Below are 27,949 nucleotides of genomic sequence, written 5' to 3' on the forward strand. Positions count from 1 at the left end.
CTCACTACTTCCTACTTCCTCCAGGTTACCCCCCGCCGCCACTGCTTGTCTACAGGCGTGGGGTGAGGGCTCGCCTCATGAGGCTGCTCCCGTGCTCCACGGTCAAAAAGTCATCTAGCAGTGTTCAAAGCAAGTGCGATGGTTTCTTGTTGTTACTAAACTACAGAGAGTGCCAGAGCAGTGGTCTGTATTTGTTAAATTTTTTTTTTTAAATATGGTACATTTTTAAAATAATTTTCCTGAATTAAATAATACATGTAAAAAATAATTCAATAACAATTGTTTTTTTGTTTGTTTGTTTTAGCAGTGAGCTTTTCCAGCAGTCGGCTACCGTTGATTGTAAGATGTTGGACCAATTTAACTTGCAATTCCACATTTTTCCACTTCCACCGACAATGTTGGGAAGTACTTGAAGGGAGAATGTGGGTGTTTTTTTGGCAGTTCACAGATGGGATGGTTGCACGGATCATTCCATGGTCTGCATTTTCCAACTGTTAGCTTTCCAACGGTGCCACTCACTTCCTTCTAAGACATCAGGAATTCTCCAAACTGGGATTTTGTGTAGGGATAAGGTGGCATCAACTTGGAATGTGGTGTTTCATTTCTTCAAGTGGACGACGCACCGCGGTCATATTTAGACAATGTGACAAAATATTATATGATGACATGTTGCTCTTGCAGACAGTGTTGAAGATGAGCTGGAGCTCTCTGCTGTCCGCCACCGCCCCGAGGGACTGGGACAGCTGGAGGCACAGACACGATTCTCCCGCAAGGAGCTTCAGATCCTGTACCGCGGCTTTAAGAGCGTAAGTGGCACCTGGCGCTGCCCCCCATCCCCCTAGTGCTTACAGCCACCAGGGGGCCATATTTGCTCTGCTACATATCATCGTGTGATACAAGCTCATTTTAGCCGCCGGGATCGAACATTTCTCTTAAGGAAGTCTGCAAAATAACGTCAGCCTTTTTTAATACAGTGCGCTCTTAACACAAGCTGGCATCCTGATGAGAAATGGAGCCCTTTTGTCCTTGCCGAGATAAATAAGGCGCCGGGAATGGGCAGAATGAGGTCATTTGTCTGCACTGACTGCGGCTCAGGCGACCAGAAAAGACCCCTGTCCCGGGTCAAAATGGACCTCCCCATTGAAATATAAAAAAAAAAAACTTTTTTGGAGATTAAAATGTGATTTCCTTTCACACTTCCTTATCGCTTTGAGGCGTATTCCGGGAAGGAATTTCACGCCTTGTGGTTTCTGTGTTCACGGATGAGCAAATGTTACAAGCATATCTAATCAAATACTTTTTTTTTTTCTGCCTTTATACTCCGCAGTAATACATTTGGTAATAAGAATAAGTAATAAGAATAATCGCAAGTGTTGATCCTGAATAATCCTTCTGTCCCTTTTAAATTGAATGGCCATTTTAATAGATTTTATATGTTGCCACAACACTGAATACTAGGTTGGTGGAACAGTCCCACCAACCTAGTATGTTAGCATGCTAATACCATGCTAATACCCCGCTTAATAGTGCGTACTTGTGAAAATGGCAAAAAAATACCAATTAACATTAAAATGCTAATGTTAGCAATAAAAATAGCAAGCTAACATCTAGCATGATAACGTTAAGTGTCTGCTTATGTTCATGTTCACAAAAAGTGCAAGAAAATGTTAATGAGCTAATGCTACATGCCAATGTTGTCATATGACCTTGTATAATAGTGTGTTCATGTGTGTATGAAAATCGCCGAAAATGTTAGTATGTCAATGTTAACATGCTAACATTAGCATTAAGTGTCTACTAGAGTTTATATTTAACAAAATTGCAAAAAACCATAGTATGCTAACGTTAACTTGCTGGGAATGCTAACATTTAACTTAATAGTGTACCTATGAAAATAGCTAAAAATGCTAGTATGTCAACACCGAGCATAATAGTCAACCTTGAAAATGGCTAAAAATGCTAGTATGTCAACACCGAGCATAATAGTCAACCTTGAAAATGGCTAAAAATGCTAGTATGTCAACACCGAGCATAATAGTCAACCTTGAAAATGGCTAAAAATGCTAGTATGCTAATTTTTAGCATGCTCAGCAATACTAACATTAGCATGCTAACACCTAGCATAATAGTGTCTACCGATGAAAATTACTGTAATGTTCCTAAAAACCACAAGATGGCAGCCTATGCTAAGCTAACTTCACGCAAATTAATTTATTTGTAATAAAAAAAAAACACGATAAAGGAGGGATGACTATGTAAAAATGTATATACTCATGTACAATTTCTGTATCATGTCTTGCAGGAATGCCCGAGTGGAGTGGTCAATGAAGACACCTTCAAGGACATTTACTCCCAGTTCTTCCCACAAGGAGGTTTGTCCCAGTTTTAGCTACCACTATCACGTCAAAATCCTAAAAACAAATGTGACGCGGATCACTGCCCATTCCTGTCCTATATTTGCTGCTTTTCGCTCTCTCTCCACAGACGCATCGACGTACGCTCATTTCCTGTTCAACGCCTTCGACACGGATCACAACGGCTCTGTGAGTTTCGAGGTAAGCTGGATGCTGTCACCCCTTTTTTGGTGCAAAGAATTCCATCTGATGTCAAATGTCCTTCAGGATTTTGTTATGGGTCTTTCCATTCTACTGCGAGGCACCATTCAAGAAAAACTCAACTGGGCGTTCAACCTTTACGACATCAACAAAGATGGTTATATCACTAAAGAGGTAGGCCCTCCATTGAATGACATGTCCTCTTAGAACTGGATGATGAGCTGGGAAGACTTTCTTGTCCTGCAGGAGATGCTGGACATCATGAAGGCCATCTATGACATGATGGGAAAGTGTACGTACCCAGTACTCAAAGAGGAGACGCCACGTCAGCATGTAGAAATATTCTTTCAGGCAAGTGTACCAATGCAAGTGTATTTTTGGGGGGGAACATAACTCTGAAGTAGAGACGTGACGGGACATCAGACCTGGGGGAATCTGAACCAGTAGCAAAGGCTCCACAGTGGTAGGCTCCACTGTGCCAATAAAAATAACAAAAACAAGAGAGCAAGATCAAAAGCTAGTGTCTTCTCGTGATTAATTTCTATTATTAATCGGTGATCTCTGTGTGGAGTTTGCATGTTCTCCCTGTGCGTGTGTGGGTTTTCTCCGGGTACTCCGGTTTCCTCCCACATTCCAAAAACATGCTAGGTTAATTGGCGACTCCAAATTGTCCATAGGTATGAATGTGAGTGTGAATGGTTGTTTGTCTATATGTGCCCTGTGATTGGCTGCCGACCAGCACCACCGCGACCCTTGTGAGGAAAAAGCGGTAGAAAATGAATGAATGAATGAATGAATGAATGAATAATCAGCGGTGCATGGCTAAAGCTAACCACCCATGTCTCTACTGAATCACTCAACCGCGCTCTCTGCTGGTGTAAACATGTCATTACACTATCATAATTACATTGGTAAGGTTCAATTAATAGTCATGTTTTGATATCACTACCCCCCGCCCCGGATTTTTTTTTTTCTGATTGTTCCCACCTTTTCTCCTAACAGAAGATGGACAAGAATAAAGACGGAGTGGTCACTATTGACGAGTTCATCGACTGCTGCCAAAATGTAAGTTGGGACACGGCCATCACATGTAATGTACACACAGATGATTGATTTTGACTCTCTAAACGCCATATTTGTTTTTGTCTCTAGGATGAAAACATCATGCGATCAATGCATCTCTTTGAAAATGTCCTTTAAATCCGTGAAAGTGACATTTTTTGGGACTCGTGTACAGCGTGCTATGCAGGTTTATGCGTTTTATTAAATAAAATAATTGTTGTTCCTTACTGTGGGCCACCAGGAGGAGGAGCTGTGGTGACACTCTTGGAAGCGTCAATCGGTTTTACTTACTTCCTGCCAGGTGACATCACTGTGACTTTTTGAAAAAAAAAACAAAAACATCATTCCATCCAATGAAGAATGTTCCATAGTGTCGCCACTTCTTTTAGTGGATACATGTATATATTTAGTATAGATACATGATGGAAAGAATCAGGAGTGTACCCGCCAACGAGGAGGTGACATCCACACAAGCACACAAGTAGCTTCTATTCAATTTATGTAGAATATTTGACAACACAGATGCTTTTTAAGTGTATTTTCTTTCTAGAGGAAAATTAATTTATTTAATGTATATGGTGTTATGCTCCTTGTACAAAACAGGTCATCCGTGCAGTATTAAAAGAACAATTGTGGGTTTGTTTGTGCGACTTTTAGCAGCTGCTCTGCAAGTATGTGGATTTTCATTTTATTTTTCTGAAAAATATTTCCGAAGAATGTAGTATTTATCACTTTTATTATGCCACGTGCTCATCATCACTTCTGAAATTCGACTGGATGACGCTTATTTCTACATTTATGTATATATAAAACACCACATTAAAAGAAATAATACATATCTTTCTTGTTTACTGTATTTTTTTTCATTTTTATTTTAATCTAGAGTCATGAAAGATATAAAACACAGTAATGAACGACTGTAAGAATTAAATAAAACTAATAAGAATGAACGTTAAAGCATTAACACCCTTTCCATATCAATAATAGGACCACTGTACTGCTTGGTTATTACTGTTGCTGAAGCAACCTGGCACTGACGTGGACTGTAGAGTTAAGAGTTCACTGATTTCTGACCGTCTTTGAACTCTACACGTCCTGACTGTGTGTGTGTGGCTGAGTGCAGAAAGGACAGTTGATTTTGCTGATGTTGTTTTGGTGTGGTGGAGACTGTTGATGGACCATCTCCTTGTCATCCTGGTAGATATCATAATACAACCATTATCCACAATGGTTGGCTATAGTGAAGCCATTCAGACAAGTGCAGCCAATATTGAGTATATTGTTTATTCTTCCACAGCATACCTCACCATAACTAATTTTCATGCCATTCCTGTGTTTATGGAACAAAATTACTGTAATATCACTGTCACTCCTTTTTTGTTGCGCGCTTTTGAACCCTGTGGCTAATTTATGGCTAAAAGAACTCCCGTTTCCACTGCGCTTAGGCAGCTTCACTTAGTGAATTGCAGTAGTCAAGTGGATGCAAATATCATTTTGATCTGACAAAAAAAAGTTTGATCAAGTGTAGGATCCAGCTGTTGTACTTCAATACAAAAAAAGTGTCTTACTGCTTATCATTGGAACTAATGAGTGACACGGGGACCAGTGTACTCAGGATTGCAAGGTTTATACATATACCGGTTATAGTTTGCCCTTGTGTGTAAATATGTATGGCTTATAAATATAAAAAATAGGAGACGCCACCTAGTTAAAAAAATATATTTTTTTAACTAGGTGGGTTTGGCTCATATTCAGGTGTGCTCAATAGTCCAGAAATTATTTGTCTTTAATAAAATTTACTGGAGTGAGTATGTAATTGCAAAATGACAAAACATGGAAAACTGTAAAACATGATCCACCTTCCTGTACTTTGTATTGTATGCCTGTTATTGTTAATGAGTAACGCTTCATTTCAAATGAGAGGCATATTATAAGGTTTGGAGAATCAGAACTAGGCCTTTTCTAGGACTTTTTTGTCATTTGGGTCCTTGAACATACCATACTGCTGTATTATATTGCAGTCTTATTTTTTTTAGTGCTCTGCTGCCTTTTAGCGGCTGTAAGGCGAAGGTACACCACTCCTTCTCACGTATGTACAGTGAATCCCCGCATATTTGAGTCATCATTCACAACCCTACAAATTTGTGAAATTTGGTCAAATTGTATGTATATTTTTATTTTTTTTCCTCCATAAATATGCATCTTTCTTTTGAAAACATATCTTATTTTCACTAAGTCAGTAATAATTCAAAAATACATATCTGCACGATATAACGACATGATGTCAGTGCCTAGTCTAATAATTACAGTCAATTTTATTGCAAATGTTGATCCGAGATGGGAATGTTAAGGTCAGTAGGGGGTGTAGTGAACCTGCGTAACGATGCAACAGAACAACCCAGGCTTTATTAGTTTCAAAAATAAACATTTTTATGGCTGTGTCAATTATTGGTATTTGCTATTTGCAAGTAGTTTAAATACATAACTTGTGCGAATAGAAGGGATCAACTGTATTTAAGACAAACAATATGCTCACATTACCTGAGGTTATGTTTTAATACAAACCAAATTGGAATGTTTCACCTAAAAAGGCAAGTGTCAATTTATTTATAAAGACAACATACGATACTGAAAAAAAAAAATCCTTAATCCACTTTTTTTTTCTCGACTGTAATTTGTTGTTTCAGACTGGCATTAAAAAGAAAAGGCACATTGACATTTGTCTTCCATTATTTGCTGAGTAAAAGTAGACTTGTATTGAAATAAACAATAAGCCGGAATGTGGTTTAAAAAAAAAAAAAAGGCAGCTTTGGCACATTTTCTCTGTGATCTGTGTTTGGAATGTTCCCAAAATACAGTTTCCCGCTTTTTGTACAATTAATAGTGTCCATTTTAAGCTCTCTTAAGTTTTAAGTGAGTACTTGTTTGATCTCCCTATGAACGTAGCACAGGAAGTCCATGTAGGAGGTTCCACCGTGAAGGCCTTTGTCCTCCACCAGGAACTGGCGGAACATCATCTCAGGTTTGTCCTTCTGCCTCACAATCTGAAGCTAAATAGAGGAAAAGACAAAGAAAAAATATTTTGAGAATAATCTCATATTGCAATTAAAATGATTACTATATGTTGGAAATTGACCGTCCATTTTCTATACCGTTTATCCTCACCAGGGTCATGGGTATGCTGGAGCCTATCCCAGCTGTCTTCGCACGAGAGGCGGGGTACACCCTGGACTGGTGGCCAGCCAATCACAGGGCACATATAGACAAACAACCATTCACACTCACATTCATACCTATGGACAATTTGGAGTCACCAATTAGCCTAGCATGTTTTTGTGGGAGCGAACCGGAGTAAATTGTAGGATTGGGTCTCTTTCTGCTTTTAGCCATGACCTTCAACTCTCGCTGGTTTGGTTCGCAGCAGAGTGTGAATTGGCTGGGATGAGAATCACCACCACCAAGTCTGAGTCTGTGGTTCTGGCCTGGAAAAGGGAGTTCGGGGCTGAGATCCTGTTCCAAGTGGAGGAGTTCAAGTACCTTGGGGTCTTGTTCACAAGTGAGGGAGGGAAGGATAGAACGTGAGATCAACATGCAAATTGGTGCGGCGTCTGCAGTGATGTGGACCCTGCACTGGTCCGTTGTGGTGATGAGGGAGCTCAGACTAAATTTATTCAATTTTTCAATTTTTGAGAGTAGTTTTTTAGAAAGTTTGCATCAGAAACAGCATAAGCTCTGAATAGGTTAAATACAATTATTTTTTTAATAATTAAATTTTTTTTTAAGCTCCAAAGCTACCAAAGGTGAGTGGACAGAACAAGACATGTTGGGTTCCTGACATTTTCCTGACAGTATTTCTTTGAACTTCTTACCTTCATGGATTTGGGCCTCTTTTCCAGAAGATCTCTGATGATGCATCGAACCTTCTTAGACAGAGGGTTGTCCAGCTCAGGAAGAACGCACTTTAGGGGAGGAAAAAACACAAAGTCAGGTATTTGAGTTATTGTTCTTATAGATATGGAGATATTAGTAGCTCCGACCATGTTGCCCTGCAGGTGGGCGAGGGAGGGTACGTTAAAGAGGCCCTGGATCACGTCAGGTGGACTCGCCTGACCCAGCCACAGGAACATAACGTGGCCGTTCTCCAAAAGGAAGACGCCGTTGTCTGCTAGACGCTCTTCCGTGCAACGCAGTGGAGTGGGTGGGGCCTCATTAGCAACATCCATGTTGTGCTAAAAGGAAACAAAATGAACTTTGGCCTTCATTTGTTGTGTTTTTTCCCTATCCTGTCTTTGCCATACCAGAGGGATAAGGCGCGGATAGAGCAGCAGCTGAGTGTCCTCCACACCCATGGCCATGACGGACAGCCTCTGATGAGCCCGATCGTCCGTGGACAGCTCAGTGCTGCCGGTCAAGGGAGATGTTTTCATCAGGTTGTTCATGTAGACCGGGAACACCTTCATGGCGTCTGGCAGGATTAGCTAAACACACACAAGTTACAAATACTTAATACTACTTAATACTTAAAGTACTGCTGTTGGTGGGGGTTACGTTACGACACCAGGAAAGGGAAAAAAATACCATGAATAATGTACGCATCCATAAAAAGTCTGAAAAATGTTTTTAATACTCCAAAGTGTCCAAAGTGTGTCCCGCATTGTGTTTTTTTTTATTGGCCAGCGGCATTAAATAAATTAAAAAAAAACAGCAAAAATTGGGCAAAATAGAATGTAAAGACTTGACATGTTAATACTAATAACTAAGAATGATTATAAGAATTATAAGAATACATAAAAAAAAATCTAAGTAGGTGCCCGCATCCTTTGAATTTCATTGTGGTGTTCAGTGACAAAGTTTGAACACCCCTGCTATAGATTTCTCTGCCAATGGAATGTAAATCCAAAACAAAAGACTACATAAAGTCAGAAAATAACTATATTTGTATAATTTTACCATATTACTATAATATTTTACAATTAATGTTTTTTACTATACATAGCCTGTTTTGCATATTTGCCAATTTTCTTGAAAGCAGCGCAGCAAGTTAGTATGTTTGTGTATTCCAGCCTACCTGGCTGGCCACGGAGGCGCTGGCACAGTTTTTCCTGTAGCAGGCCAGCATATGAGCCGTCTGGTTAACCAGAATCTCCCTGATGTTCTTCAGCGGCTGGTTCAAGATGGCCCGGTATGATGATTTGGCAAAGAAGTTGACGAGTGAGTCTGTCTCGCAGCTCTTGTAGAGCTCGGATAAGTGCGAGCTGCAGTTGAGGCTGAGGTTGAGGATGCGGAGACGGCGCTGCCCACTGATGGTTGTGTAGAGCAAGGCACACTGCGACGAGACGATCATTAGTTTAGTAACAAAAGCACTATGTAGACGCTAAGATTTTTTTTTGCGCATACCTGTATGAAAGCGCCTGTCTCCTCATTGAGCGCATCATCGTGCTTGAACTCCACCGTCACCGCCTTCTCGCAGTCGACCGCCGCCATTTCCACATCTGTGGTGTTCTTCATGTGGATGGCGCCGAAGAAGTCAGTGGCTCTGAAGCCTGTAGACACACTCACTTTGATATAATATTGTATACCACACTAAATGAATCTGTGCAGTTTAAGTGAGACGCATTACACAAAGTAAGACCGGCCAGTGTGTGTAATGATGATTGTACTTGATGGTGACGTTTATAATTAAGTTCCAGGGAGCAAACAGCTGAATTCGTTCACTCTGTAAAGTTACCGTCAGTTTGTAACGGGCTACAATAAAGGGCCTGAGTGGCTCTTCCATCGCCTCCCGTTCTCCCTTCACCAATAAGTCTTCCATAAAGGTCTTCTTTCTCTTTTGGCTTCCTCCTTCAGGGGTCGCCACAGCAAATCAATCTCCTCCATCCAACCTTGTCTTCTGAATCTGTTTCTGTCACACCAACTATCCTCATGTCCTCCTTCACTACATCCAAAACCTCTTTGGTCTTCCTGCCTCCTACCGGGCAGCTCTAAATGCAGCATCCTTCTACCAATATATTCACTATCTCTCCTCTGGACATGTCCTAACCATCTCAGTCTGGCCTCTCTGACTTTATCTCCAAGGCCTCTAACATGTAATGTCCCTCTGATGTACTCGTTCCTGATCCTATCCATCCTGGTCACTCCCAATGAGAACCTCAGCATCCTCATCTCCGCTGTTTTGCTTCCTGTCTTTTCCTAAGTGGCACTGTCTCTAGACCAAACGACATGGCTGGTCTCACCACAGTTTTGTATTAAGTCTTCCATAAAAGTAAAAGTGATATTAAATGTTCATTTAGAATTTATATTTTTTTCTCTTAGGTTTCTGCATGTATAACTAATTACCGTAAAATGTGGTTTGTGTTAATATCTCTGGATGTCTGGAATGTATTACACTGTATTTATATTATTTTTTATGAAAACTATTCCGTTTTTGTCCCATCTTTTGGAGAGGATTAGTGATGAAAACAGAGTTTCCACTCTATAAGACACCCCTCAATATAAGATGATGCTCAATATGTATTCCTCACCTGTACTGGTGCGAACACGCATGATGGCATCAAAGCCGATGCTCTTCTGCACTTCCTTCCTCACATCTCGCAGGAAGTGCTCCCCGTCCGTCTCCACCTGACGCCATACATTATGATATATAACCAGCAGATAGAAGGCTTACGTCTTCACCAGTAAAGAAGCTCACCTGGAAGTTGTTATACTTGAACACAGAGCCGCCTGTGTGCGACGGCACGTCTGCCATGGTGGCCACATCCACATATTGGTTGGGGAAGAGGAAGAGATCCACGCAGCAGCCTTGGGCCACGCAGTCCTTGGACAGCTGCTCGTAAATCCCCTTCAGCGGCTGGAAGAGTGTCTTCTCCTTCTCCGTATTGACCAGTTTTTTGTCATCCCTGTTCTTCAGCTTACCGGGAGCCTCAGCGGTGGGCATGGACGAGTGGAAGATGAAGAGTTTGCCGCTGCAGTCTGCTTCCTGCATGGTGAAGGCAAGCAAATGATGATGAGTTGCATGCACTTCTACAACAGAATGTTTCTGTCATTTCTCCTTTCCTTGAATGCCTCCACACCAGCCTGGATGACAGGAGCGAAGACTGTTTCGCTCTCGTTGGTGTCGGCAAACATATCAGGGATTTGGGTCAGGAGGCTGCCGATAACAAATCACACATTAACTTTCGTATTTAAGCGTTTGAATTATTGTTAGTAATATTATTACTTACTTGCAGATTAGCGCCCTGGATTCTTGGAAGTTGACTAGGAAGCCATCTGGGAGTGGCACATACATCTCAGCCATGTCAGACACCACCATCATCTGTGGCTGCGTCAGGGAGCTCTTGACGTTATAGAAGTGGAGTGTCTTGTTGTAGGTGACGAAACCCACCTTCACAGGTGAGTTGTCAACACCCTGCTCTCTGATGAGTGGGAGATAAGACAAGCTTCTGTGACAGTGACCGCATGAAAATCACTTCACCATCATTATTGACCAATTATTAAACGAAACAATTATTAATTTATTTCCCAAATTAATTATATTATCAATTTCATTTAAAAAAACAACAAAGTCAGCTGGGATAAAATCCAGCATACCCCTACAACTTTAATGAGGATTAAGCACTATAGAAAATGAATGAATGAATAAAAAATATGTACAATAAATAATAAAGTCAATAAAAAAATATCCCAAAATAATCATTTGAAATGGCTAGCAACCATAAAAACTACTGATGAAATTATTTTCAAAATAAATTCTATTACCATTCATTTTCAATACTGCTTGTCTTTCAAGTTTTTGGAAATGTGGACATTCCCACACGTTCCTACCTTGGCAGCTTGTCCAGCAGAGTCTTCAGCTCGTTACATATTAGTCTGACCAGCCCGCTTTTAACATTGTTGTAAGACACGTCGATCATGAAGATGTAAGCGGGAGGATTGGGTGGCTTGTTGTTCTGTGGAATCATCATATCATATAATATGTCCAACACAATTCTCAATGTGGTGCTGACTAATACTGTACAGTGGAACCTCGGCTAGCGTCAGACATTTCTTCCAGAAGGTATGAATCTAACCCACACGGATGCTAACTGAATAATTTTTTTTCCAGCAGAAATAATGTACCGGTAAATCCAATTAACCCGTTCCGGAAAGCCAAAAATTTTAACAAAAAACACATTTTTATAGCTTTACATGCAGAAGGTTAGTTTTTTTCTTGACTTTACTGTTGCTCAAGACACCATGAGGGAGCAGGATCAACATTGGCACCACCTTCCTGTTTTCCCATTACTAATTTCAACAGTTTTCACGTCAATAACTCAAAATGGAACCAAAGAAAGTTGCAAGTGCCAGAATATGATAAAAAAAAGTGAGAAACACGACTGAATTCAACAAATAAGTCATGACAAGCCAGAAAGGTGGTGTGCATGTTGATCTTGCTGCCACACCATGTCTTTAGACACTGTCATGTCAAATTAAAAGTAACCTAAAATGTCCATTTCTCCATTTCATTCATCATATACATGCATTTAAAATTGTCTTAGCTGTATGAAATTCTAAAAACGTATTTACATTTTTGAGAGTCAACCACTGACATCATTATTGACAGGTGATGCAGCTGACTTTCCTGTTTCCATGGACTAGCAAGTTAGTAGGATGTAACAAGGATGTTTTGTCATTAAATATACATAAGAACACAGTTGGACTCACACAGTGTATTAACAATATGACTAGATGAGCACCATATTGTACACTATCCAAGATATAATTATGGCGGCAACACGCTAACTGAGGTTCCACTGTACATGAAATCCTTGCTCAAAAGACCTTGCAGTAGTCCAGGGTGGCCACCATTTCATAGGATCCCAGCGACAGCTCTGGTCTCTCATATAAGTCCACCCTGCGGCCCATGTGGTCGAGGTGTTGGAAGTAGAAGACAGGCACTATGGATGAACAAAATAGTCATGTCTAACGATGCCTTCACGTTACTTTTGATTGCTGTGTGGGTGTAGCACCTTCATTGCTGCAGTTGCAGAAGCCGCACTGGTAGCGGCGGCCGCCATCGATGAACTGCATGTAGGGACACATGTAGGCCTTGCATCGATTGCAGCGGATGGGACCGCTTTCACCGTGGTTGACGAGGTACAGGGGCGTCTACACAAGAGGAGGACACGACAATGACATCATGGTGAATTCTATTAGCTTACATCTGGGAAGGTCGACAGCTTAAAATGTGTTTAAAACCTCCTCTCTTCTCCTCCAGATACAGTGTTGGATATTGCAGGGAACACTAACATTGCCTAAAAAGGCATAGGTGACGAGGCGAGTGGCAAGGGAAACATTATGACACTGCAAGGGATCCAAAAGGAGGTAGTGCATCTGTGTCATGCCATCCAGTACAAGTGAACTATTGATTTATGCTGGAAACATCATACTGAGAAATTTGATATACACATTTACTCACATTCGAAGAAATACATAAGCAAATAATACAGAATGGTTCACTTCCAATTTGGCAACATTTGGCAAATGATGGAACTATTTGGGGATAAGCAGTCTTACCTCGTTCTTTGGCAAGCTGGCAAAAGGTTTGACGATGCATGCCAAGGGCACCTGGCACTGTTTGGCTAGATCGGAGGTGCATGGCAGGGAGTAGGTGGTGCAGCGCATAAACCTGGGACTGGCATTGCCTTAATCCAATCAAATGTAGAGTGAGCACAAATGACACAAACAGAATAATTTTAGTGGGATAATACCTTGGTCTTGCACTGTGAAGTTGGTAGTGACTAGAGGTGGAATTTGTCCTCTGATGTTGGTACTAAAAACTTGTCCTCCATGTTTGGCTTGGTCGTCCTCCATGACTTGAATCTGGGCGGAAACAGAGATCAATTAGCATTACATGACAAATATTACACGAAATAAATAGTTGCATACGCACTGCGCTGGGAATGGAGTCCAGGTCCAGTTTCTTCTGAGGCGGACCAGCAGGGAATCCCCCAGGCCCTGGATGTGGTCCCGCCATGTGGCCTCCAAATGGACCTAAATGTAAACAAAAGGCATAACAAAGGATTTTAACCTCATAAAGTATGCCTCTTGTGTGCATTGTATTTTACTGTGATGCAAACGCAGTAGGGTGCCAGTGATGGCAATGCCATAACCATATGGAGCTTATTGCGAGATTTTATCAAGTGAGTGCAAACAAAATATGCTTACCAGTTTACTTACCATCACAATACCAGCCACTAGGTGACAGTATATAAGGTTTTATCTAATGTAATGATAAAGTGTAGTTTTTCTTTATACTCGTATGTCAACACCATGTTGCAGTCCCTGCTTGCTATTAGCACACAGGGACTGTCTGTATGAAACGCACTAAAACACATCTTTTGTGTATTTTGTGATGCAAACACTGCAGAATACCAGTAAAGGCGACGAGGAAAAGTGTAACCAGAAATGGAGCTTACTGTGACATTTTATCAGTGTAAATTACCTTACAATGCCTGCAAATCACATTCCTGATCCCTCACCATCCTTTAATTTAATGATATACTTTTTAGCTTCTCTTTATATTTGTATAGTCAAACCTTGGTTTTCACATGCCCCAATTTTCTTATGATTAAATTTTCAGCTATCACAAAATTTTGCCTAGATTCTTGAAGACTGACTTTAATAAAGACATGGATGAAGAATACTTGCTTATTTATATATTTGTCATTTAAGTTATTTTAGATTGTTTTCTGCATGTAAAACTAAACTATTCTCTATATAAACGTATTTTGTTTTAATATTTTTGGGCTTCTGGAATGGAGTAATTGGATTTACATTATTTTCTATGGAAGAAATTAGTTTGGATTTCATACATTTCAGCTTTCATTTGACCTTTTGGAATGAATTAATAACAAAAACAAAGCTACCACTGTATGTTCAAAGTTAATGTATGTACTTGCTGTGCATATCCAAGCATTGCGGCTGTTTTGAGGGTTTTGGAACTTCTTAATATACACCTCAATATGCTCTTTTGTTTTTTATTATGATGCAAACATTAAAAGGGTACCAGTGAAGGCAACGACTTAAGTGTGATGATAACCATAGATTTGGAAAGCCGAGTATTGTGAGATTTTCTTCGAATAAATACACTTATAATATCTATAAAATACTATTAAGCCAAAGTGTCACTCCGCCACGTCCCAACATTTAGCTTAATGTTACACTTACATGTTGAGAGTTACCGTACCTGCTTGCTGTGGGTATCCAGGTGGACCGACAGGACCAGGCTGCTGGAGCCCTGCAGAACTACCAGGATGAGGAGGCGGTGCTCCAGGGAAGGGTCGGCCCATCGAGGGGCTGCCCATGGACATGTTTGGTGCTGTGGCCATCTGGGGCGGCTGCATGTTGGGCGGCTGCATGTTGGGCGGCTGCATGTTGGGCGGCTGCATGTTGGGCGGCTGCATGTGGGGCAACTGCATGTTGGGAGGCTGCATGTTGGGAGGCTGCATGGGTGACTGCATGTTGGATGACTGCATATTGGGCGACTGCGATCCCATGGTCATCTGAGGAGGAGGGGGTGCACGGAAAGGCTGCTGGAGGCTTGTTGCAGATGGGGGGTTCTGAAACGCAGGTCCCGGCACTTCAACAAGAAAGAAAGTTCATTACAAGAGTTGTTGACATGTTTGATTAAGTTAAGGACAGCTTACCATAGTTGCCAATGTTCATTGTACTCATCTGATTGGTCAGCTGCATGGCTGGAGGCGGGGCTGAAGAGGCCATGCTGTTGTACGCTGTGGACTGTAGCGGTTGTCCGTAAGCAACAGGGTACCTCAGGTATAACAAATCACTTGATTATTTAATCCATCAATGTATGAATTAATTAAACAAATATATTTACTTCCACTTACCTTTGTGGGGGAGCCCCATTCTGCTGGCTGTTTGGACTGGAAGGAGTGGACACTGGAGGTGGCAAAACTGGTGATTTCATCCCTAAAAAATGGTAAGATTTTTTTTTTTTTTTTTTAGTAAACAGCCCAGCCTTTGGCCAGCAGGAGTCATGGCTAGCCAAAGTCTCCTATTAGGGAACACATCGCTACACCGGTGAAATACCAAAATGTGAATAAGACAAAAGCAGTGTGTTTTCATTATTCATTACATATGGGAAAGGGGTCAACACGTTGGAACCATTAATGCTGCACTTCAGCCAATAAGGATGTTTAATTTTCTAAAAAAAAAAAATTCAGACTGCCTAAACTGTTACTGTCACACTTGCTAGTTTTATTTTTCTATTTGAGAATTATATTCATTGGAGAGTTTCCTATTCAAAAACCATTAAAGCTGTTTTATGTTTTACATTAAAACCTAGCTCCATCACTTTGGTATACCGTTAACAACCGTAGTGACTTTCCTATTGTGACTGAATGTTTTCTGCATGGTCTATGCTCACCTGTCAGAGGTGCTTGGAACGTGGATGGGGCTCCTCCTCCATAGTGTCCATAATGGGGTTGCGCAGGACCGGACCCAAACCCACCTTGGTAGCCCCCTATCCCCGGCTGGGCCTGGGAGTAAGGAGGTGCAGCAACATAACCCTGTTGACTCATTTGTATGCTCTTCTCATGCCACAATAATTGGGCTTCTGGACAGTCTGTGGGAGGTAGAGAGACAGTTGTAGAAGTGTAATGACCTAAATAATCTGTTTACTCACACATGATGACCTCATGTAATAACGTGCATACAGCATGGACCTTTGAGATGCTGGTAAGAAGATAAGATTATTTGTGAAAGTCCTATCTATCCCCATAAGAGTCTATTAAACTTAAAATAAATATGCTTGATGACATTTGCTGGACGAAACGACGCAAAAACATCTTCACTGTCACTGTCACGTTGCATTTAATCTGATGGTGAATTCCTTCGGGGTAGTTGCCACGTCAAAGCTTGTTATCGTGGATAAAATCATTCTAAACGAATACATTATCTTACATACACTTAATTATGTTTAAATTACATTACACAAAATACAATTTGCGAGACGAGGGCATCTTTGCTAGCCAGCTACTTAGTAACAAACCTATTACACTATCGTGAAGTATATACAACGTGACGTAAACAAAACGCCCTAACACACAAGCATCCAACGCGACAATTTTTAAAATTATTATGAAGTGACAAATGTTATTTTATTTACCTGTAGATTGGAGAAGAAATCGCTTGGTCTGTTTGTTGCAGGGAATGCAGAGTGCCACGTCAAACTCCTCCAAGCAGCCGGTCTGTGTGACGTATGAGGAAACAAGGGTGGAGGGAAACTTCCTGTCAGTATTTGTTTTCAAAATAAACAACAGTTAAACTATCAATGGCCAATTAATACCCACATTAAACTTACAACAAGCATAAGAGGCATATTATTATTTTGTATAGCCTTTTGAATACATTACATTATTAAGTTAATCCTAAAACCAAAGTAAATGTTGTAAGAAGTGCTTTTATTTTGATGCTAGGCAGCCCGTTGTGGACGAGATACTCTTTGATATTTTTCGTTCACTTCACCTCAATGAAGACGTACGCATGCGCAGAGTGAGTCCATACGCGTCAGCGCCATAAACCCAAACAACTTTTTAGCTCATTCCGAAAAGATAAACAAATACAATCATTATAATAACACCAGTATAATAATACTTAATCATAATGATGAATAAATATGATACAGTTATATTGACCAGACCACTATTTTCAATCACATATAATATTTGTTTTTGAATGTGCACTAATGTGAATGAATCCGAAGTAATTAAATTTATATACAAATGTATAAAATCCAATACACAAAAAAATGAATAAAGCAGAAATTGAGATTTACAATATAATGAAATAACAAAATCTAAACTGAAATACAGTATATTCCAAAAAATGTCAATGACATTGAGAGAGCCCATACGTCATCACCATGAACATGAACACTGGACGAGAATTAAGTTATGCCAAAAATCAACCATTAAACTAAAAAAGGTTTTCGAAAAAATATCCTTTGCACACTAATTTACATCAAGTGAACAAATATTAATTCATTGTAATTAAATCCTTTAAATAAAATAAATAAAAACAAACAAATAAAATAAATATTGTCCAAAATAATATCAAAACATAATACTACACAATAATAATAATACATGAATATTTAATTAAATAAAAATATAAAAAAATTATACATAAATGACTTCTAGCAGTAATTTTATTAAAAATAATAATATTGCATACTAATAAGTAGAAATATGAATACATGCAATTTAATTGAACCCTTCATTTTTAAATGTTATATTTGTCAATGAGCTGGTGCTATTTTTCCCATTCAAAACATGCAGCAAAATGTCTCACCATTTCCTGTTTTCTGTCGTACTACTGAAATAATGAAGTATGCAGAATGTAAACATCCCTAATTAATACTGTATATGATATTTTTGTAGGCGTTTTGGGGAATACAGTATTCCCCTGCCCACGCCTACTTTTTCCTCAGGCTGGCTGGTCCTGTTTTGTTGTGATGTCACTGAGCGGGCTGGACCGAGCTCAGATGATGGGGATTAAACAGCAGCACTGGTGAGGAGGGGTGGTTCCTCTCTTGTCAAATGCTGTTTACTTGCCCGACTGCCTGACTGACTTCGGATTTGCTCTGGAGTGGTTCATGCAGACAGCATGGGAACCGGGGAGTACATGTGCATCACTTTAGAAGGTGGGCCGCCGTGGGGGTTCACTCTGAGGGAAGGACAAGGGGGGGCATCTTTGATGGTTTCCCAGGTAACTATCTTTCATTTAATACTTTTCAAGTTAATTACATTTCAAGGTATTCTTGTGGGTTTTGCATGCTTTGTCTGTGTTTCGGTGCAAGATTCCTTACAACCCTTATATGGTCAATGCCGAGGTGGAGGAGAAGAGACCAGTATGATCTGTTATCACTCAAAAACCAACAAAAAAAATGTAAAGGTATTTGTGTTATGCAGGGAATAAGTCTCCACCTAAAGCATTGTTGGCGCACAACAAGTACAAGGCATTACAGCCTCGCAGCCTGATGGATCCATTTTGTCCTTATAAGGAATTTTGTGTTTTTGCCCCCCTCCCGACCTGTGTACAAATTTGATGAGGTCATTTTATTTTTATTTTATGAAAGCCACACAAACCTCCTACTTTTATTATGGTATATGATGCACTTTTTTACATTATTTTTAAAGCTGGAGGGTACAAAAACAATACATTGTACAATAGTTAAAATTAGAGGATCATTGTCAGCCTAATAGTGACCCATGGCAACCTGATTAAGCAAAATGCCATCACTTTATCTTTTCAGTGGAGTAACCAAAGTGCTTCTTTCATTGGTGACAGAATGCAGGGAAGCAAAAACACTGATTTGCGGAGACAGTGCCTTGTTTTACTATCTATCATTATTGCAGTCTGTTTAAGAATTAGAGTGGAAGTTTACCTTTGCAATGTAGAGGTGCTTGAAGCTGCAAATGCCAAGAAGTGCAGGGTGGTCAAAATTCAGAACTTTTTAAAAAGCTTTTTTCTAAATGTAATAAATATAAAAACCGTGCAGCCATCAGTGAGAAAAGTTTGGACAACCCCAATGTAATATGGTTGCAATCCTTTTTTGGAGCAGAGATGTTGTTGTAGCCTTATACGGCCTGTGTGGACAGAGTCGGCTCATAAAATACATTTTATATTTAAGGCGGCTTGTTTTATTATGGTGGGTGTTGCTTATGTTAGGCTCTGTCATGGCCGCATGTGGGCTGATAAAGCAGTATAGTATAACTGTCATTTATTTAGTTTTGCATGTTTACCTGTCACTCCATGCAGGGATGGCTTTCCCAGCATAGTGAGGAGTGTTATTCAGTTGTTATTCAATTGTTGACAGCTATGGCCATGTAAAGTATTTTTGATTTTTGCTTGTGTTTTAATTAATTGCATAATTGTATTCATAGAAGATTTATGGTACATTTATGCTTATTTGAATCCTTTATTAACGAGGGGGCAGTAGGAAGCAATTACAAGGCAACAAAACCATCCATCACTGTAATAACTGCCCTTTTAAATGCATCTAGTGTGGACCATCGAGCAGTGTCTTCATTCTTTATAAGACACAGACAGATGAGAATGTATTGTAGCATCCCCATACATTTTATTCTGCTTAATCGGGTCGGGTTCGCTGGGGGTGCAGTCTTAGTAGGGAAGCCCTACAAAGACAGTGAAAAAACTGAATGGCACTTAGTAGTGTGCACCAATCCCATACTACCAGAGCACCACCCATTGGACACCACAAGGGATGGGGTTGATTGCCTTTTCCGAGTCCACAAAGCACATATAGTAGACCGGTTGGGCAAACTGCTGTGTACCCTCCGGTAAGGATGTCTGTGACCGGAAAACCGCATTGCACCTCCTGAAGCCATGGTTTGACGAATGGTTGTACACTGCTTTCCAACCCATGAAATAGACTTTTCCAGGGAGGCCGAGGAGTGTGATCATGAGCCCCCTACAGTTGGAACACACCCCATGGACCACCACCCAGGTCTGCTAATCCAGATGTATTGTTCCCGACTTCCAGGTAATGTGTCAGTTGAAGAGATGTGTCAAGCACAGTTCTTCAACAATGTTCAGAGCCTTGAGGAATTGAGGGTGAAACCCATCCACCTCAGGAGCTTTGCCACTCAGGAGTTTTTTTGACTACCCAAGATACCTCAGGCCCGGTGATGGACCTGTCCACATTTGTGTCCTGAGACTCAGCTTCCTCTATGGAAAGTATGTCAGTGGGATTGATAAGAGCCTCAAAGTATTCCTTCGACCACGCTGTATCCTCAGTTGAGGACTGTAAATAGTGACGGCTTCCCCTTTCTGAGGCTTTGAACGGTTTCGAATGGAACCTCTCAGACACCAAACTCCTCCCACACCCCAGTTTTTTGCCACGATTACCACCAAAGCTACTGTAGAATTTTGAGTGTAAAATGTATGTTTATCAACAGGTAGAAGAAGGCAGTCACGCTTCTAAGGCCGGCTTACAGGAAGGTGATGAGGTGGTGTCTCTGAATGGAGAGCAGTGTGCGACGGTCACCCTATCACAAGCTCACGCCCTCATGGACACATCCAACGACCTGCAGTTACTTGTCAAAAGGTATAAAAGCTCAATAATATATCACAATTGTAATATAATGATAATATAAAATTCCATTCTTATAGCAAAAATGGACAACGCACATGAATCGAACAGACATAGTAAATTAAATAGACCATTTTGGTTGGAAGCAGGAAGTCCATGGAAACACTGCAGGACGAGGTGAAGAATCTGGAAGCTATAGAAAGCTTTCTGTTGGGGTTATTGTGTGTAGCTGAGAATGAGCATATAGGTCCCCTTCAAATTGTTTGCACAGCCATACCTCTAATTTATTTGACAATTCACATATAACTGATGTGTACTGTAGTACACATTTTTTCTATATAAAAACAAACAAAATACATGGGTACAGTCTGCATATTTCGGAAATATGATGCTCTGATAATTGCCAAGATGTTAAACTCACTGTTTTCTGTGACAGGTCTGCGACCAAAGAAGCGTTAACAAGCTACAGAAGCCAAAATCCGACAGAACTGTACATATCTGAGTCCCAGGATGAGGCATCTGACGGTGACCAAGACATTGTCCCTGAAGACACGGAATGCACCTCTCTTGGAAGTGCCCACAGCATTAAAGGAAATCTCTCCACCAGAGGTTCCATCGCCACAAAGGAAGCACAATCCTCCATCCGTAAGCCATTGAGCCAGCATGGAGTTGTCGAAGGGACGGTATCATCAGCATCAGCATCAGCAGGGAGGGGCCTGGGAAGTTCCCAGAGTGGAGCAGAGGACAGGGGAGGTCCTTGTGAGAGTCCAGGGTCTTTCAGAGTTGCTTTTGAATTCCCGTCAGATGAGGGGACGCCCGCAGAGGAGGAGGAGGAGGAGGATTCCGACCAGGAGAAACCCAACAGGCATCGGGCGAGGCACGCCAGTGAGTGCTATTCTCTAAAGGGTCGTTTGATAATTGCTTGATATATGTTTGGGCCTGCAAAAGGTTCTTTTAGTCTTACATTATACACACGTTTTATTTAAAAAGGCCAACTGTAGCCTTCTAAAGTTTTTTTTTTGGGGGGGGTAGCTAAATATACCCACTGATGCCTACAGAAGTGTGGCACTTTGACAGACACCAGCATGTGCATGTGCTGCTCAAGCCGTTACCTGATCCTCCTCTCTAACTGAACTAAAAAGAGTAGGACACTCACTCTCACCGCTTGCAGTCCTCATCGCCTTCAGGTTAGTCTGAGAGGAAAACTCGAATCAATTTTGTTATTTGATGTCCATTATCATTGGGAATTTATTGCAGTGCATCTTTAGTCCTGCTGGTTTAATGTAGTGTGTTCTCACAGGATTAGACATGGGTCAAATACTTTTTAAATTGCTTTTGTGTATTTATGACTTGCAAATTAGGCTAGGTTATTGCCATAGATAATTTTCTTACCAGACTGTATGTATGTATGTGTTCAGCTTCTACTGGACACAAAAAGGCCTGTGGTATTATTTTTCTGAGAAATACACCACATGGTGATGTTGATATTTAAACCCCCGAAGTTTGACCCCATTAAGCGGATTGAATTGATTACATTTCTTCCACTCACTGTAACTTTGGCATGTTTTCCATTAAATTTGGATACATAGGATGGATAAATAGATGGATGCTAAAATACATTCTAATCTGTCTGTGTCTTATAATGAATACATACAAGCAAATTTCTAAAATTTGAGTAAGACTAGACAAGAAGCATGGCCTCCATCAAGCAATAGGTCTTTAAAGGGTCAACGGATGGACTAAACAACTGTCTAATGATTATAACACTTTGAGGATATCTGTATTGCATGTATGCTAGCGTGTCTTTTAAAGCATTTTGAGCACAACCTGTAGGAGGCACCATAAATGTCATTTAAACTCCTGTCGGTACTGTGTCATGGTGTTGTTGCAGTAATGACCTTTAGGCTGTCAATAAAAGTGTCAACCTCTCTTCCCGTAGGGCTCAGGCGTAGCGAGAGTCTCTCCGAGAAGCAGGTGAAGGAAGCCAAGTCCAAATGTAAGCGAATTGCCCTCCTCCTCACCACTGCTCCACCCAACCCCAACAACAAGGGGCTGTTGATGTTCAAGAAGCACCGGCAAAGAGCCAAAAAGTACACCCTTGTGAGCTACGGCACCGGTGAAGACGAGCAAGACAGCACAGAAGAAGAGGACGGTGACGAGGAAGGCCATCGAGGTGGAATCCATGTTTTGGAGTTCACCGTTGCAGCACAAGACCGCACCAATTTAGAGAAACATTTCAGCCAAGGTGGAAAAGGTGTGCTGACCATCAGCCTCCAGGACAAAGGTCTCCTTGCGCAGCATAAGCAAATGGAGTGTCTACCGGACACCAAGGGCAAGGGCGCTCTCATGTTCGCCCAGCGGCGCCAAAGGATGGATGAGATCGCTGCAGAGCATGAAGAGCTCCGGCGCCAGGGGATCCCAGTGGAAGGGGTGCAGGAGAAGCAGAAAGTGGTGGAGTCATCCTACATGCAGTCAGCCACAGAGGACCATGTGTACATGGATGTGAATGTACACCAGCGACAGCAGTACCAGCAGCAGCAGTACCAGGAGCAGCAGTACCAGGAGCAGCAGTACCAGCAGCAGCAGTACCAGCAGCAGTACCAGCAGCAGTACCAGCAGCAGCAGCAGTACCAGCAGCAGTATCAGCAGGTTCAGCAGGTTCAGCAACAGAAAATGTATCATCAAGAGTTTTCTCAGAATGGCTCAGTCCATCACCAAAGCAGTGAGATGCAGAGTTCCCTTAGCAATCGTACCGCAAAGCCCTTTTTAGTACAAAACATGGCCGCCACTCCTTACTCTACAGTCATGAGTGGCTCTGATCAAGAGTCTACAGGTCAAGGAGAGCAGATTGCCTCCCGCGATGAACGTATTTCCACACCGGCTATCAGGACGGGCCTTCTGGATTCCAAGAGAAGGAATGCCAGCAAGCCGATGTTCACTTTTAAGGAGGCGCCAAAGGTATCACCCAATCCCGAATTGCTGAACCTCCTTAACATGAGCAGAGATAAGAAGACGGGGTTCGAGTCTGGACCCGAGGAGGACTATCTCAGCCTTGGTGCAGAGGCATGTAATTTCCTGCAGTCCGCGCGGCTCAAACACAAGACTCCTCCACCAGTTGCTCCCAAACCCATGATCAACCCCAACGCCACCCCCTGGTCCCCTCAGATGGACAGCCAGGAAATGCCTCAGCAGCATGCTGAAAATAGTGCTTGCCCACCTGCTGTAGCCCCCGCTGTAGAGACCACACCTTCCACAGACCAGGAGCCAATCTCTGTTGCCCCCGAGCCATCTCCCCCTCAAGCTGCAGAAAAACAACAAACATGGCCTCCCTCTGCGCCAGAAACACAAGTGACACAAGCACAAGAGGGGAATGCTCATGCCAGTTCCTCGCCACAGCCTGATCCAGGAAGAATGTGCGATTCAGCAACAACGCAAGCAGCTCCGCAGCAATCCACCATTTCTTGTGGATTCCAATTACAACAGCCCCTGAACCCACCGCCAAGACAGTCCCCTCCTCAACAACAATGGGTGACACATCAGCCCACTCTGAGCCAGGTCCAGGCTCAGCCCCCAGTAGCCAATACTTGGCAGCCCTCCTGGACCCAACCAGAGCAAGCACAGCCTCCTGCCCAACCATCCTGGTGTCCGTCAGAAAAGCCACCACAAACAACCTGGTCGCAAGAACCACAAATGCAGCCGACCTGGGGACAACCACATACAGCGATGCAGCAGCAATCACAGACATCCTGGGCCCAGCCTCTGCAAGAACAGTCCCAATCGGCATGGCCGCAGCATAAATCCCAAGCGCAGCCACCTTGGGTTCAGCCAGAATCCCAGCCGCAACCACCATGGTGTAAACCAACGCAGCCTCAGGCTCCACCACAAGCCTGGTCACAAACCCAAGCACCAGATCAACACTGGGTTCCCCCTCAGCAGCAGCCACCCATTGATTCCTGGCCGCCTTCGCAACCTCCTTGGACCCAAGCAGCTCAAGCACAGCCTCCAGTCAGCTTGAATCCATGGGCCCCCGCTCCTGCCCAGCCGACATGGACTCAGCAGGCTCCAGAACAGGTCCAGAATGCCACTCCATCCTGGGGAGCAGCTCAAGATCAGGACCAACAACAGCCACCTTGGGTTCAGCCTGCTCGTTTGCAACCATCGCCACAGTCCACCTGGCAAACTCCAAAGCCTCCACCGCCGCCTGCAGTGAACGCATGGCCTCCAGCTCAACTTCAGACCCCTGTCAATGCCTGGACACCTCAGTCTCAGCAAACGCCAACAACCAGCACTCACCCCCTGCCAAAACCTTGGCAACAAAATCGTAGCCCTCCTCCACCACCACCAACACAGCAGCGAAACTTTGCCATTGGTCAAAAAGTTTCCTCCCCTGTGAACCCCTTGGCAACAATCTTGAACCCGTCGTCTGCCGGCTCAGCCTTCGAGATGCCAGCCGTTAAGGGAAAAGGTGCTGACATGTTTGCCAAGCGGCAGTCTCGCATGGAGAAGTACATCGTGGACTCGGAGACTGTTCAAGCCAACATGGCGAGCCGATCAACATCACCTGCTGCTTCCTTACCCAATGAGTGGAAGTATACCCCTAATGTACGTGCGCCACCTTCTCGGGCTTTTAACCCCATTCAGTCCCCTTCTTATCCACCGGCGGCATCAAAGCAACCCCCTTCCAGCGGCCCCGTGTCAAAATCTAAGAAAAAAGGCAAACCTGCCCCAAAACCGCTCAATGCTATCGACGTCATGAAGCATCAACCTTACCAGCTTAGCGCCTCGCTCTTTACATACGGTCCTGCAGCAGAATTTGCCAAGGAATCCAAACCTAACTGTTCACCTCCGAGCTATCAAGCACCCCCATATGAGCAAATGTCACCTGATCAACCAGACGGGACCTTTAGTCCTCCATACCCCCAACAGGCCTACGAACCCATCCAGGCTATGCCGCATGATGGCACCTACCAGCCAACTCCTTACCCCCCTCCTGATCCTTATCAGCAACCTTCAGGTGGTCCCTCCTGGGCACCATACAACCAACAGCCCAATCCCCAGTACCAACCACCTCCGGTCCCCTACCAAACAGCTGCTAATCCTCCTTACCTTGCATCTGCTTACCAGCAGCCCCATGCTAACATCACTCATAGTTTTCCTGTAGCTTCCCCGCCTGAGTCCACATCCGGGGGAAGCTCTGCTGCTGCCCCCAGACCTAAATTTACCGCAAGAAAAAGCTCCGCTCAGGTTTGGAAGCCCACTGGTGTTGAGAAAGAGTGATCCCAATCACATTGTATCATGTTTATTGGAAGAATTCATGTCATTTTAAACTTTAAAGTTCAAAGAATGTAGGGTGGTACGATGGGTAAAATAGGACAGAATTTTCGAAAAAGAGAGAAGGATGATTGTATGTGCTTAATGTCAAATATTTTAGAGACGTGATAGTTTGACAGCCCGAGAAGCGTCCAATTTTAACCTTATAAATGTTATCCTAATAATAACAATAATAGTAATACTAAAACTATTTGATTACTTCACTGTCCTTTACTTCCATGCAGCACCTTTGTCAAGTGAATTTATTTTCAGCGTTTTTTTTCCTGCCAGCTGTTGCGTCATGCTGGGTGTTATATTTATACCACGGTTGACACATAGCAGGCTTGAATTTCAACTTGAGCCAAACTAATCGACCATATAGCTTTATCTTTGCAATGGCCTTCGTATAAATAGACTGCATTTATTTATGTTTTGAAATTTGCTTTTTTGTTCCCTTTCTCCATTTTCCCCTCCTTAGTGTGTTCTCTTCTTCACAATGCACTTTCCTGTATACCATTCACTGCAGTGCCATTAAAAAACTTGTATCTTTCTTTGGCTTTTTCTTCTGTTTCCTTTTCTTCTCCTTGCTGCATGTTTTTCTGTTTTATTTTCCCATGCTTGTTTCTTTTTTACACTATGTGGTATTCTATATTATTTACAATTTTAATAAAAATATTACATCAAAATACAAATTTAGTATATTTTTTATACAGGATTTAATTTTACATACAGTAGCAGTCAAAGGTTTGGAGTGAATTCCAATAGCAGTAACTAGAAATACAAAATGTATTTAGAAATTATGTAGCAATTGAGGCTGGCATTGTGTTGGCCACAGAGTCAGGAAATCCGTCAGACCTTGGTTTGATTCTCTGCTTGGGCATCTATGTGTGGCGTTTGCATGTTCTCTTCGTGTGTGCTTGGGTTTTCTTTGGGTTTCTCCCACATTCCAAAAATATGCATGTTGGGTAAATTGGCAATTCAAAATTGTCCATAGGTATGGATGAGAGTGCAAATGGTTGTCTGTACTGTTTATGCCCTGCACTTGGCTGGCAACCAGTCCAGGATGAACCCTGCCTCTGCACGAATCAACTGTGATAGGCTCCAGCATAACCCCTGTGACCATAATGAGAATAAGTGGCATAAAAAATGGATGGCTTTAGTAACTGATTTACTTTGCTATCCTCTACTTACTTTAATACTGTATATTATTAGTGTATTTCCTTTACTCCTGTGCATTCAAGCTCTTGTAATTCTATCTTTCACCACACGATGACAGCCTTGCATTTCCTATATGTGTTATACAGGAGCTTGGCTTCAAAAGAGCAATTATTTTTTAATTTATATGTAGAACACAAAGATGTTTTTTTTCAGAACTCATGTTCCGGCATCTTTACTAAAATAAACTGCATTTGTGGTTTTTAGGTAACCGGGAGGAGCTATTCTCTCTCCCCTCCAGCAAGAATGTCCTCGACAGCCAATCGGTATCCAACGCGTGCATCCAGGCAGACGTCCTCCTGGCTTGACAAGGCCCCCAAACCCCTCACACCATGGGAGGCCGCTTCCCGCCATCCCCTGGGGCTGGTGGATGAAGCCTTCGCCATCCAAGACCTCCAGCAGAACCTGGCCTCTAATGTTTACCTGGCAGCCCAGCGCAAAATGGTCCCCGAACCACCGCCCCAGTGGAAGGAAAGGGTGTCCTACCAGGCCTCACAAAAGGGTGGAGGCCAGGCTTGGGGCCAGAGTAGAAGTGGTGTCTCTGCTATGGCTTATGGGTCCCTGCCTCGACAGTGGCAGCCTCACAGGCCACCCTCAGTGGGGCAGCAAACACACAAGTCTGTCACTGGTGTAAAATATTATCGGAAACAGTAGGAAGCACTTTTAATTTTAATTTGTTTTATTTGCATGCCGT

The 27,949-nt window shown here is 42.3% G+C and overlaps 3 protein-coding genes across 6 annotated transcripts in view; 2 read left to right on the forward strand and 1 right to left on the reverse strand.

Moving 5' to 3' along the window:
* The window catches only part of kcnip4a (potassium voltage-gated channel interacting protein 4a), a 35,031-nt gene extending 31,075 nt beyond the window's left edge, over positions 1-3,956 (forward strand). For both annotated transcript variants that reach the window (XM_058068361.2, XM_078796736.1), the window contains exons 2-8: positions 682-806; positions 2,303-2,372; positions 2,485-2,555; positions 2,622-2,729; positions 2,802-2,906; positions 3,558-3,620; positions 3,708-3,956. In XM_058068361.2, coding sequence (XP_057924344.1) covers positions 682-806; positions 2,303-2,372; positions 2,485-2,555; positions 2,622-2,729; positions 2,802-2,906; positions 3,558-3,620; positions 3,708-3,755 — 590 coding nt within the window. In that variant the 3' untranslated portion in view covers positions 3,756-3,956. The remainder of the gene's footprint in view (positions 1-681; positions 807-2,302; positions 2,373-2,484; positions 2,556-2,621; positions 2,730-2,801; positions 2,907-3,557; positions 3,621-3,707) is intronic.
* Positions 3,957-4,887: 931 nt separating this feature from the next.
* sec24d (SEC24 homolog D, COPII coat complex component) lies at positions 4,888-16,863 on the reverse strand. Of its 2 annotated transcripts, XM_078796725.1 has the most exons (22): positions 16,783-16,857; positions 16,300-16,349; positions 16,042-16,239; positions 15,503-15,584; positions 15,302-15,423; positions 14,842-15,234; positions 13,546-13,646; positions 13,364-13,475; positions 13,170-13,297; positions 12,623-12,761; positions 12,435-12,550; positions 11,439-11,563; positions 10,838-11,029; positions 10,668-10,764; positions 10,306-10,590; positions 10,139-10,235; positions 9,015-9,160; positions 8,686-8,943; positions 7,916-8,095; positions 7,655-7,846; positions 7,487-7,576; positions 4,888-6,667 (listed from the first exon to the last, which is right to left on the reverse strand). In XM_078796725.1, exons 2-22 carry the CDS (start codon positions 16,301-16,303, stop codon positions 6,527-6,529), a joined length of 3,198 nt encoding a protein of 1,065 aa, XP_078652851.1. In that variant the 5' UTR covers positions 16,304-16,349; positions 16,783-16,857; the 3' UTR covers positions 4,888-6,526. The 2 variants fall into 2 exon arrangements, with proteins under 2 accessions (XP_078652851.1, XP_078652855.1); XM_078796729.1 differs by lacking the exon at positions 16,300-16,349 and having other exon boundaries at positions 16,783-16,863.
* A 1,362-nt stretch (positions 16,864-18,225) lies between these two features.
* Positions 18,226-27,912, forward strand: synpo2a (synaptopodin 2a). Of its 2 annotated transcripts, XM_078796740.1 has the most exons (5): positions 18,226-18,383; positions 20,597-20,745; positions 21,167-21,615; positions 22,670-25,332; positions 27,463-27,912. In XM_078796740.1, the coding sequence occupies exons 1-5, from the start codon at positions 18,282-18,284 to the stop codon at positions 27,907-27,909; spliced, it is 3,810 nt and encodes a 1,269-aa protein (XP_078652866.1). In that variant the 5' UTR covers positions 18,226-18,281; the 3' UTR covers positions 27,910-27,912. The 2 variants fall into 2 exon arrangements, with proteins under 2 accessions (XP_078652866.1, XP_057924646.2); XM_058068663.2 differs by lacking the exon at positions 27,463-27,912 and having other exon boundaries at positions 22,670-26,658.
* Positions 27,913-27,949: the final 37 nt, after the last annotated feature.

Source organism: Doryrhamphus excisus, linkage group LG2, assembly GCF_037039965.1.
Source record: "Doryrhamphus excisus strain RoL-2023G ecotype Guam linkage group LG2, RoL_Dexc_Guam_v1.1, whole genome shotgun sequence".
Lineage (NCBI taxonomy): Eukaryota > Metazoa > Chordata > Actinopteri > Syngnathiformes > Syngnathidae > Doryrhamphus > Doryrhamphus excisus.

Bases quoted from the DNA above. Each gene is read 5' to 3' on its own strand.
- synpo2a (XM_058068663.2), top strand. From the start codon at position 18,282: ATGGGAACCGGGGAGTACATGTGCATCACTTTAGAAGGTGGGCCGCCG. The intron at 18,384-20,596 runs GTAACTATCTTT...GTTTATCAACAG, and splicing joins CATCTTTGATGGTTTCCCAG to GTAGAAGAAGGCAGTCACGC. The intron at 21,616-22,669 runs GTGAGTGCTATT...CTCTTCCCGTAG, and splicing joins GCATCGGGCGAGGCACGCCA to GGCTCAGGCGTAGCGAGAGT.
- sec24d (XM_078796725.1), bottom strand. The intron at 13,298-13,363 runs GTATTATCCCAC...GATTGGATTAAG, and splicing joins CTTCACAGTGCAAGACCAAG to GCAATGCCAGTCCCAGGTTT. The intron at 11,030-11,438 runs GTAGGAACGTGT...CCCACTCATCAG, and splicing joins CTGCTGGACAAGCTGCCAAG to AGAGCAGGGTGTTGACAACT.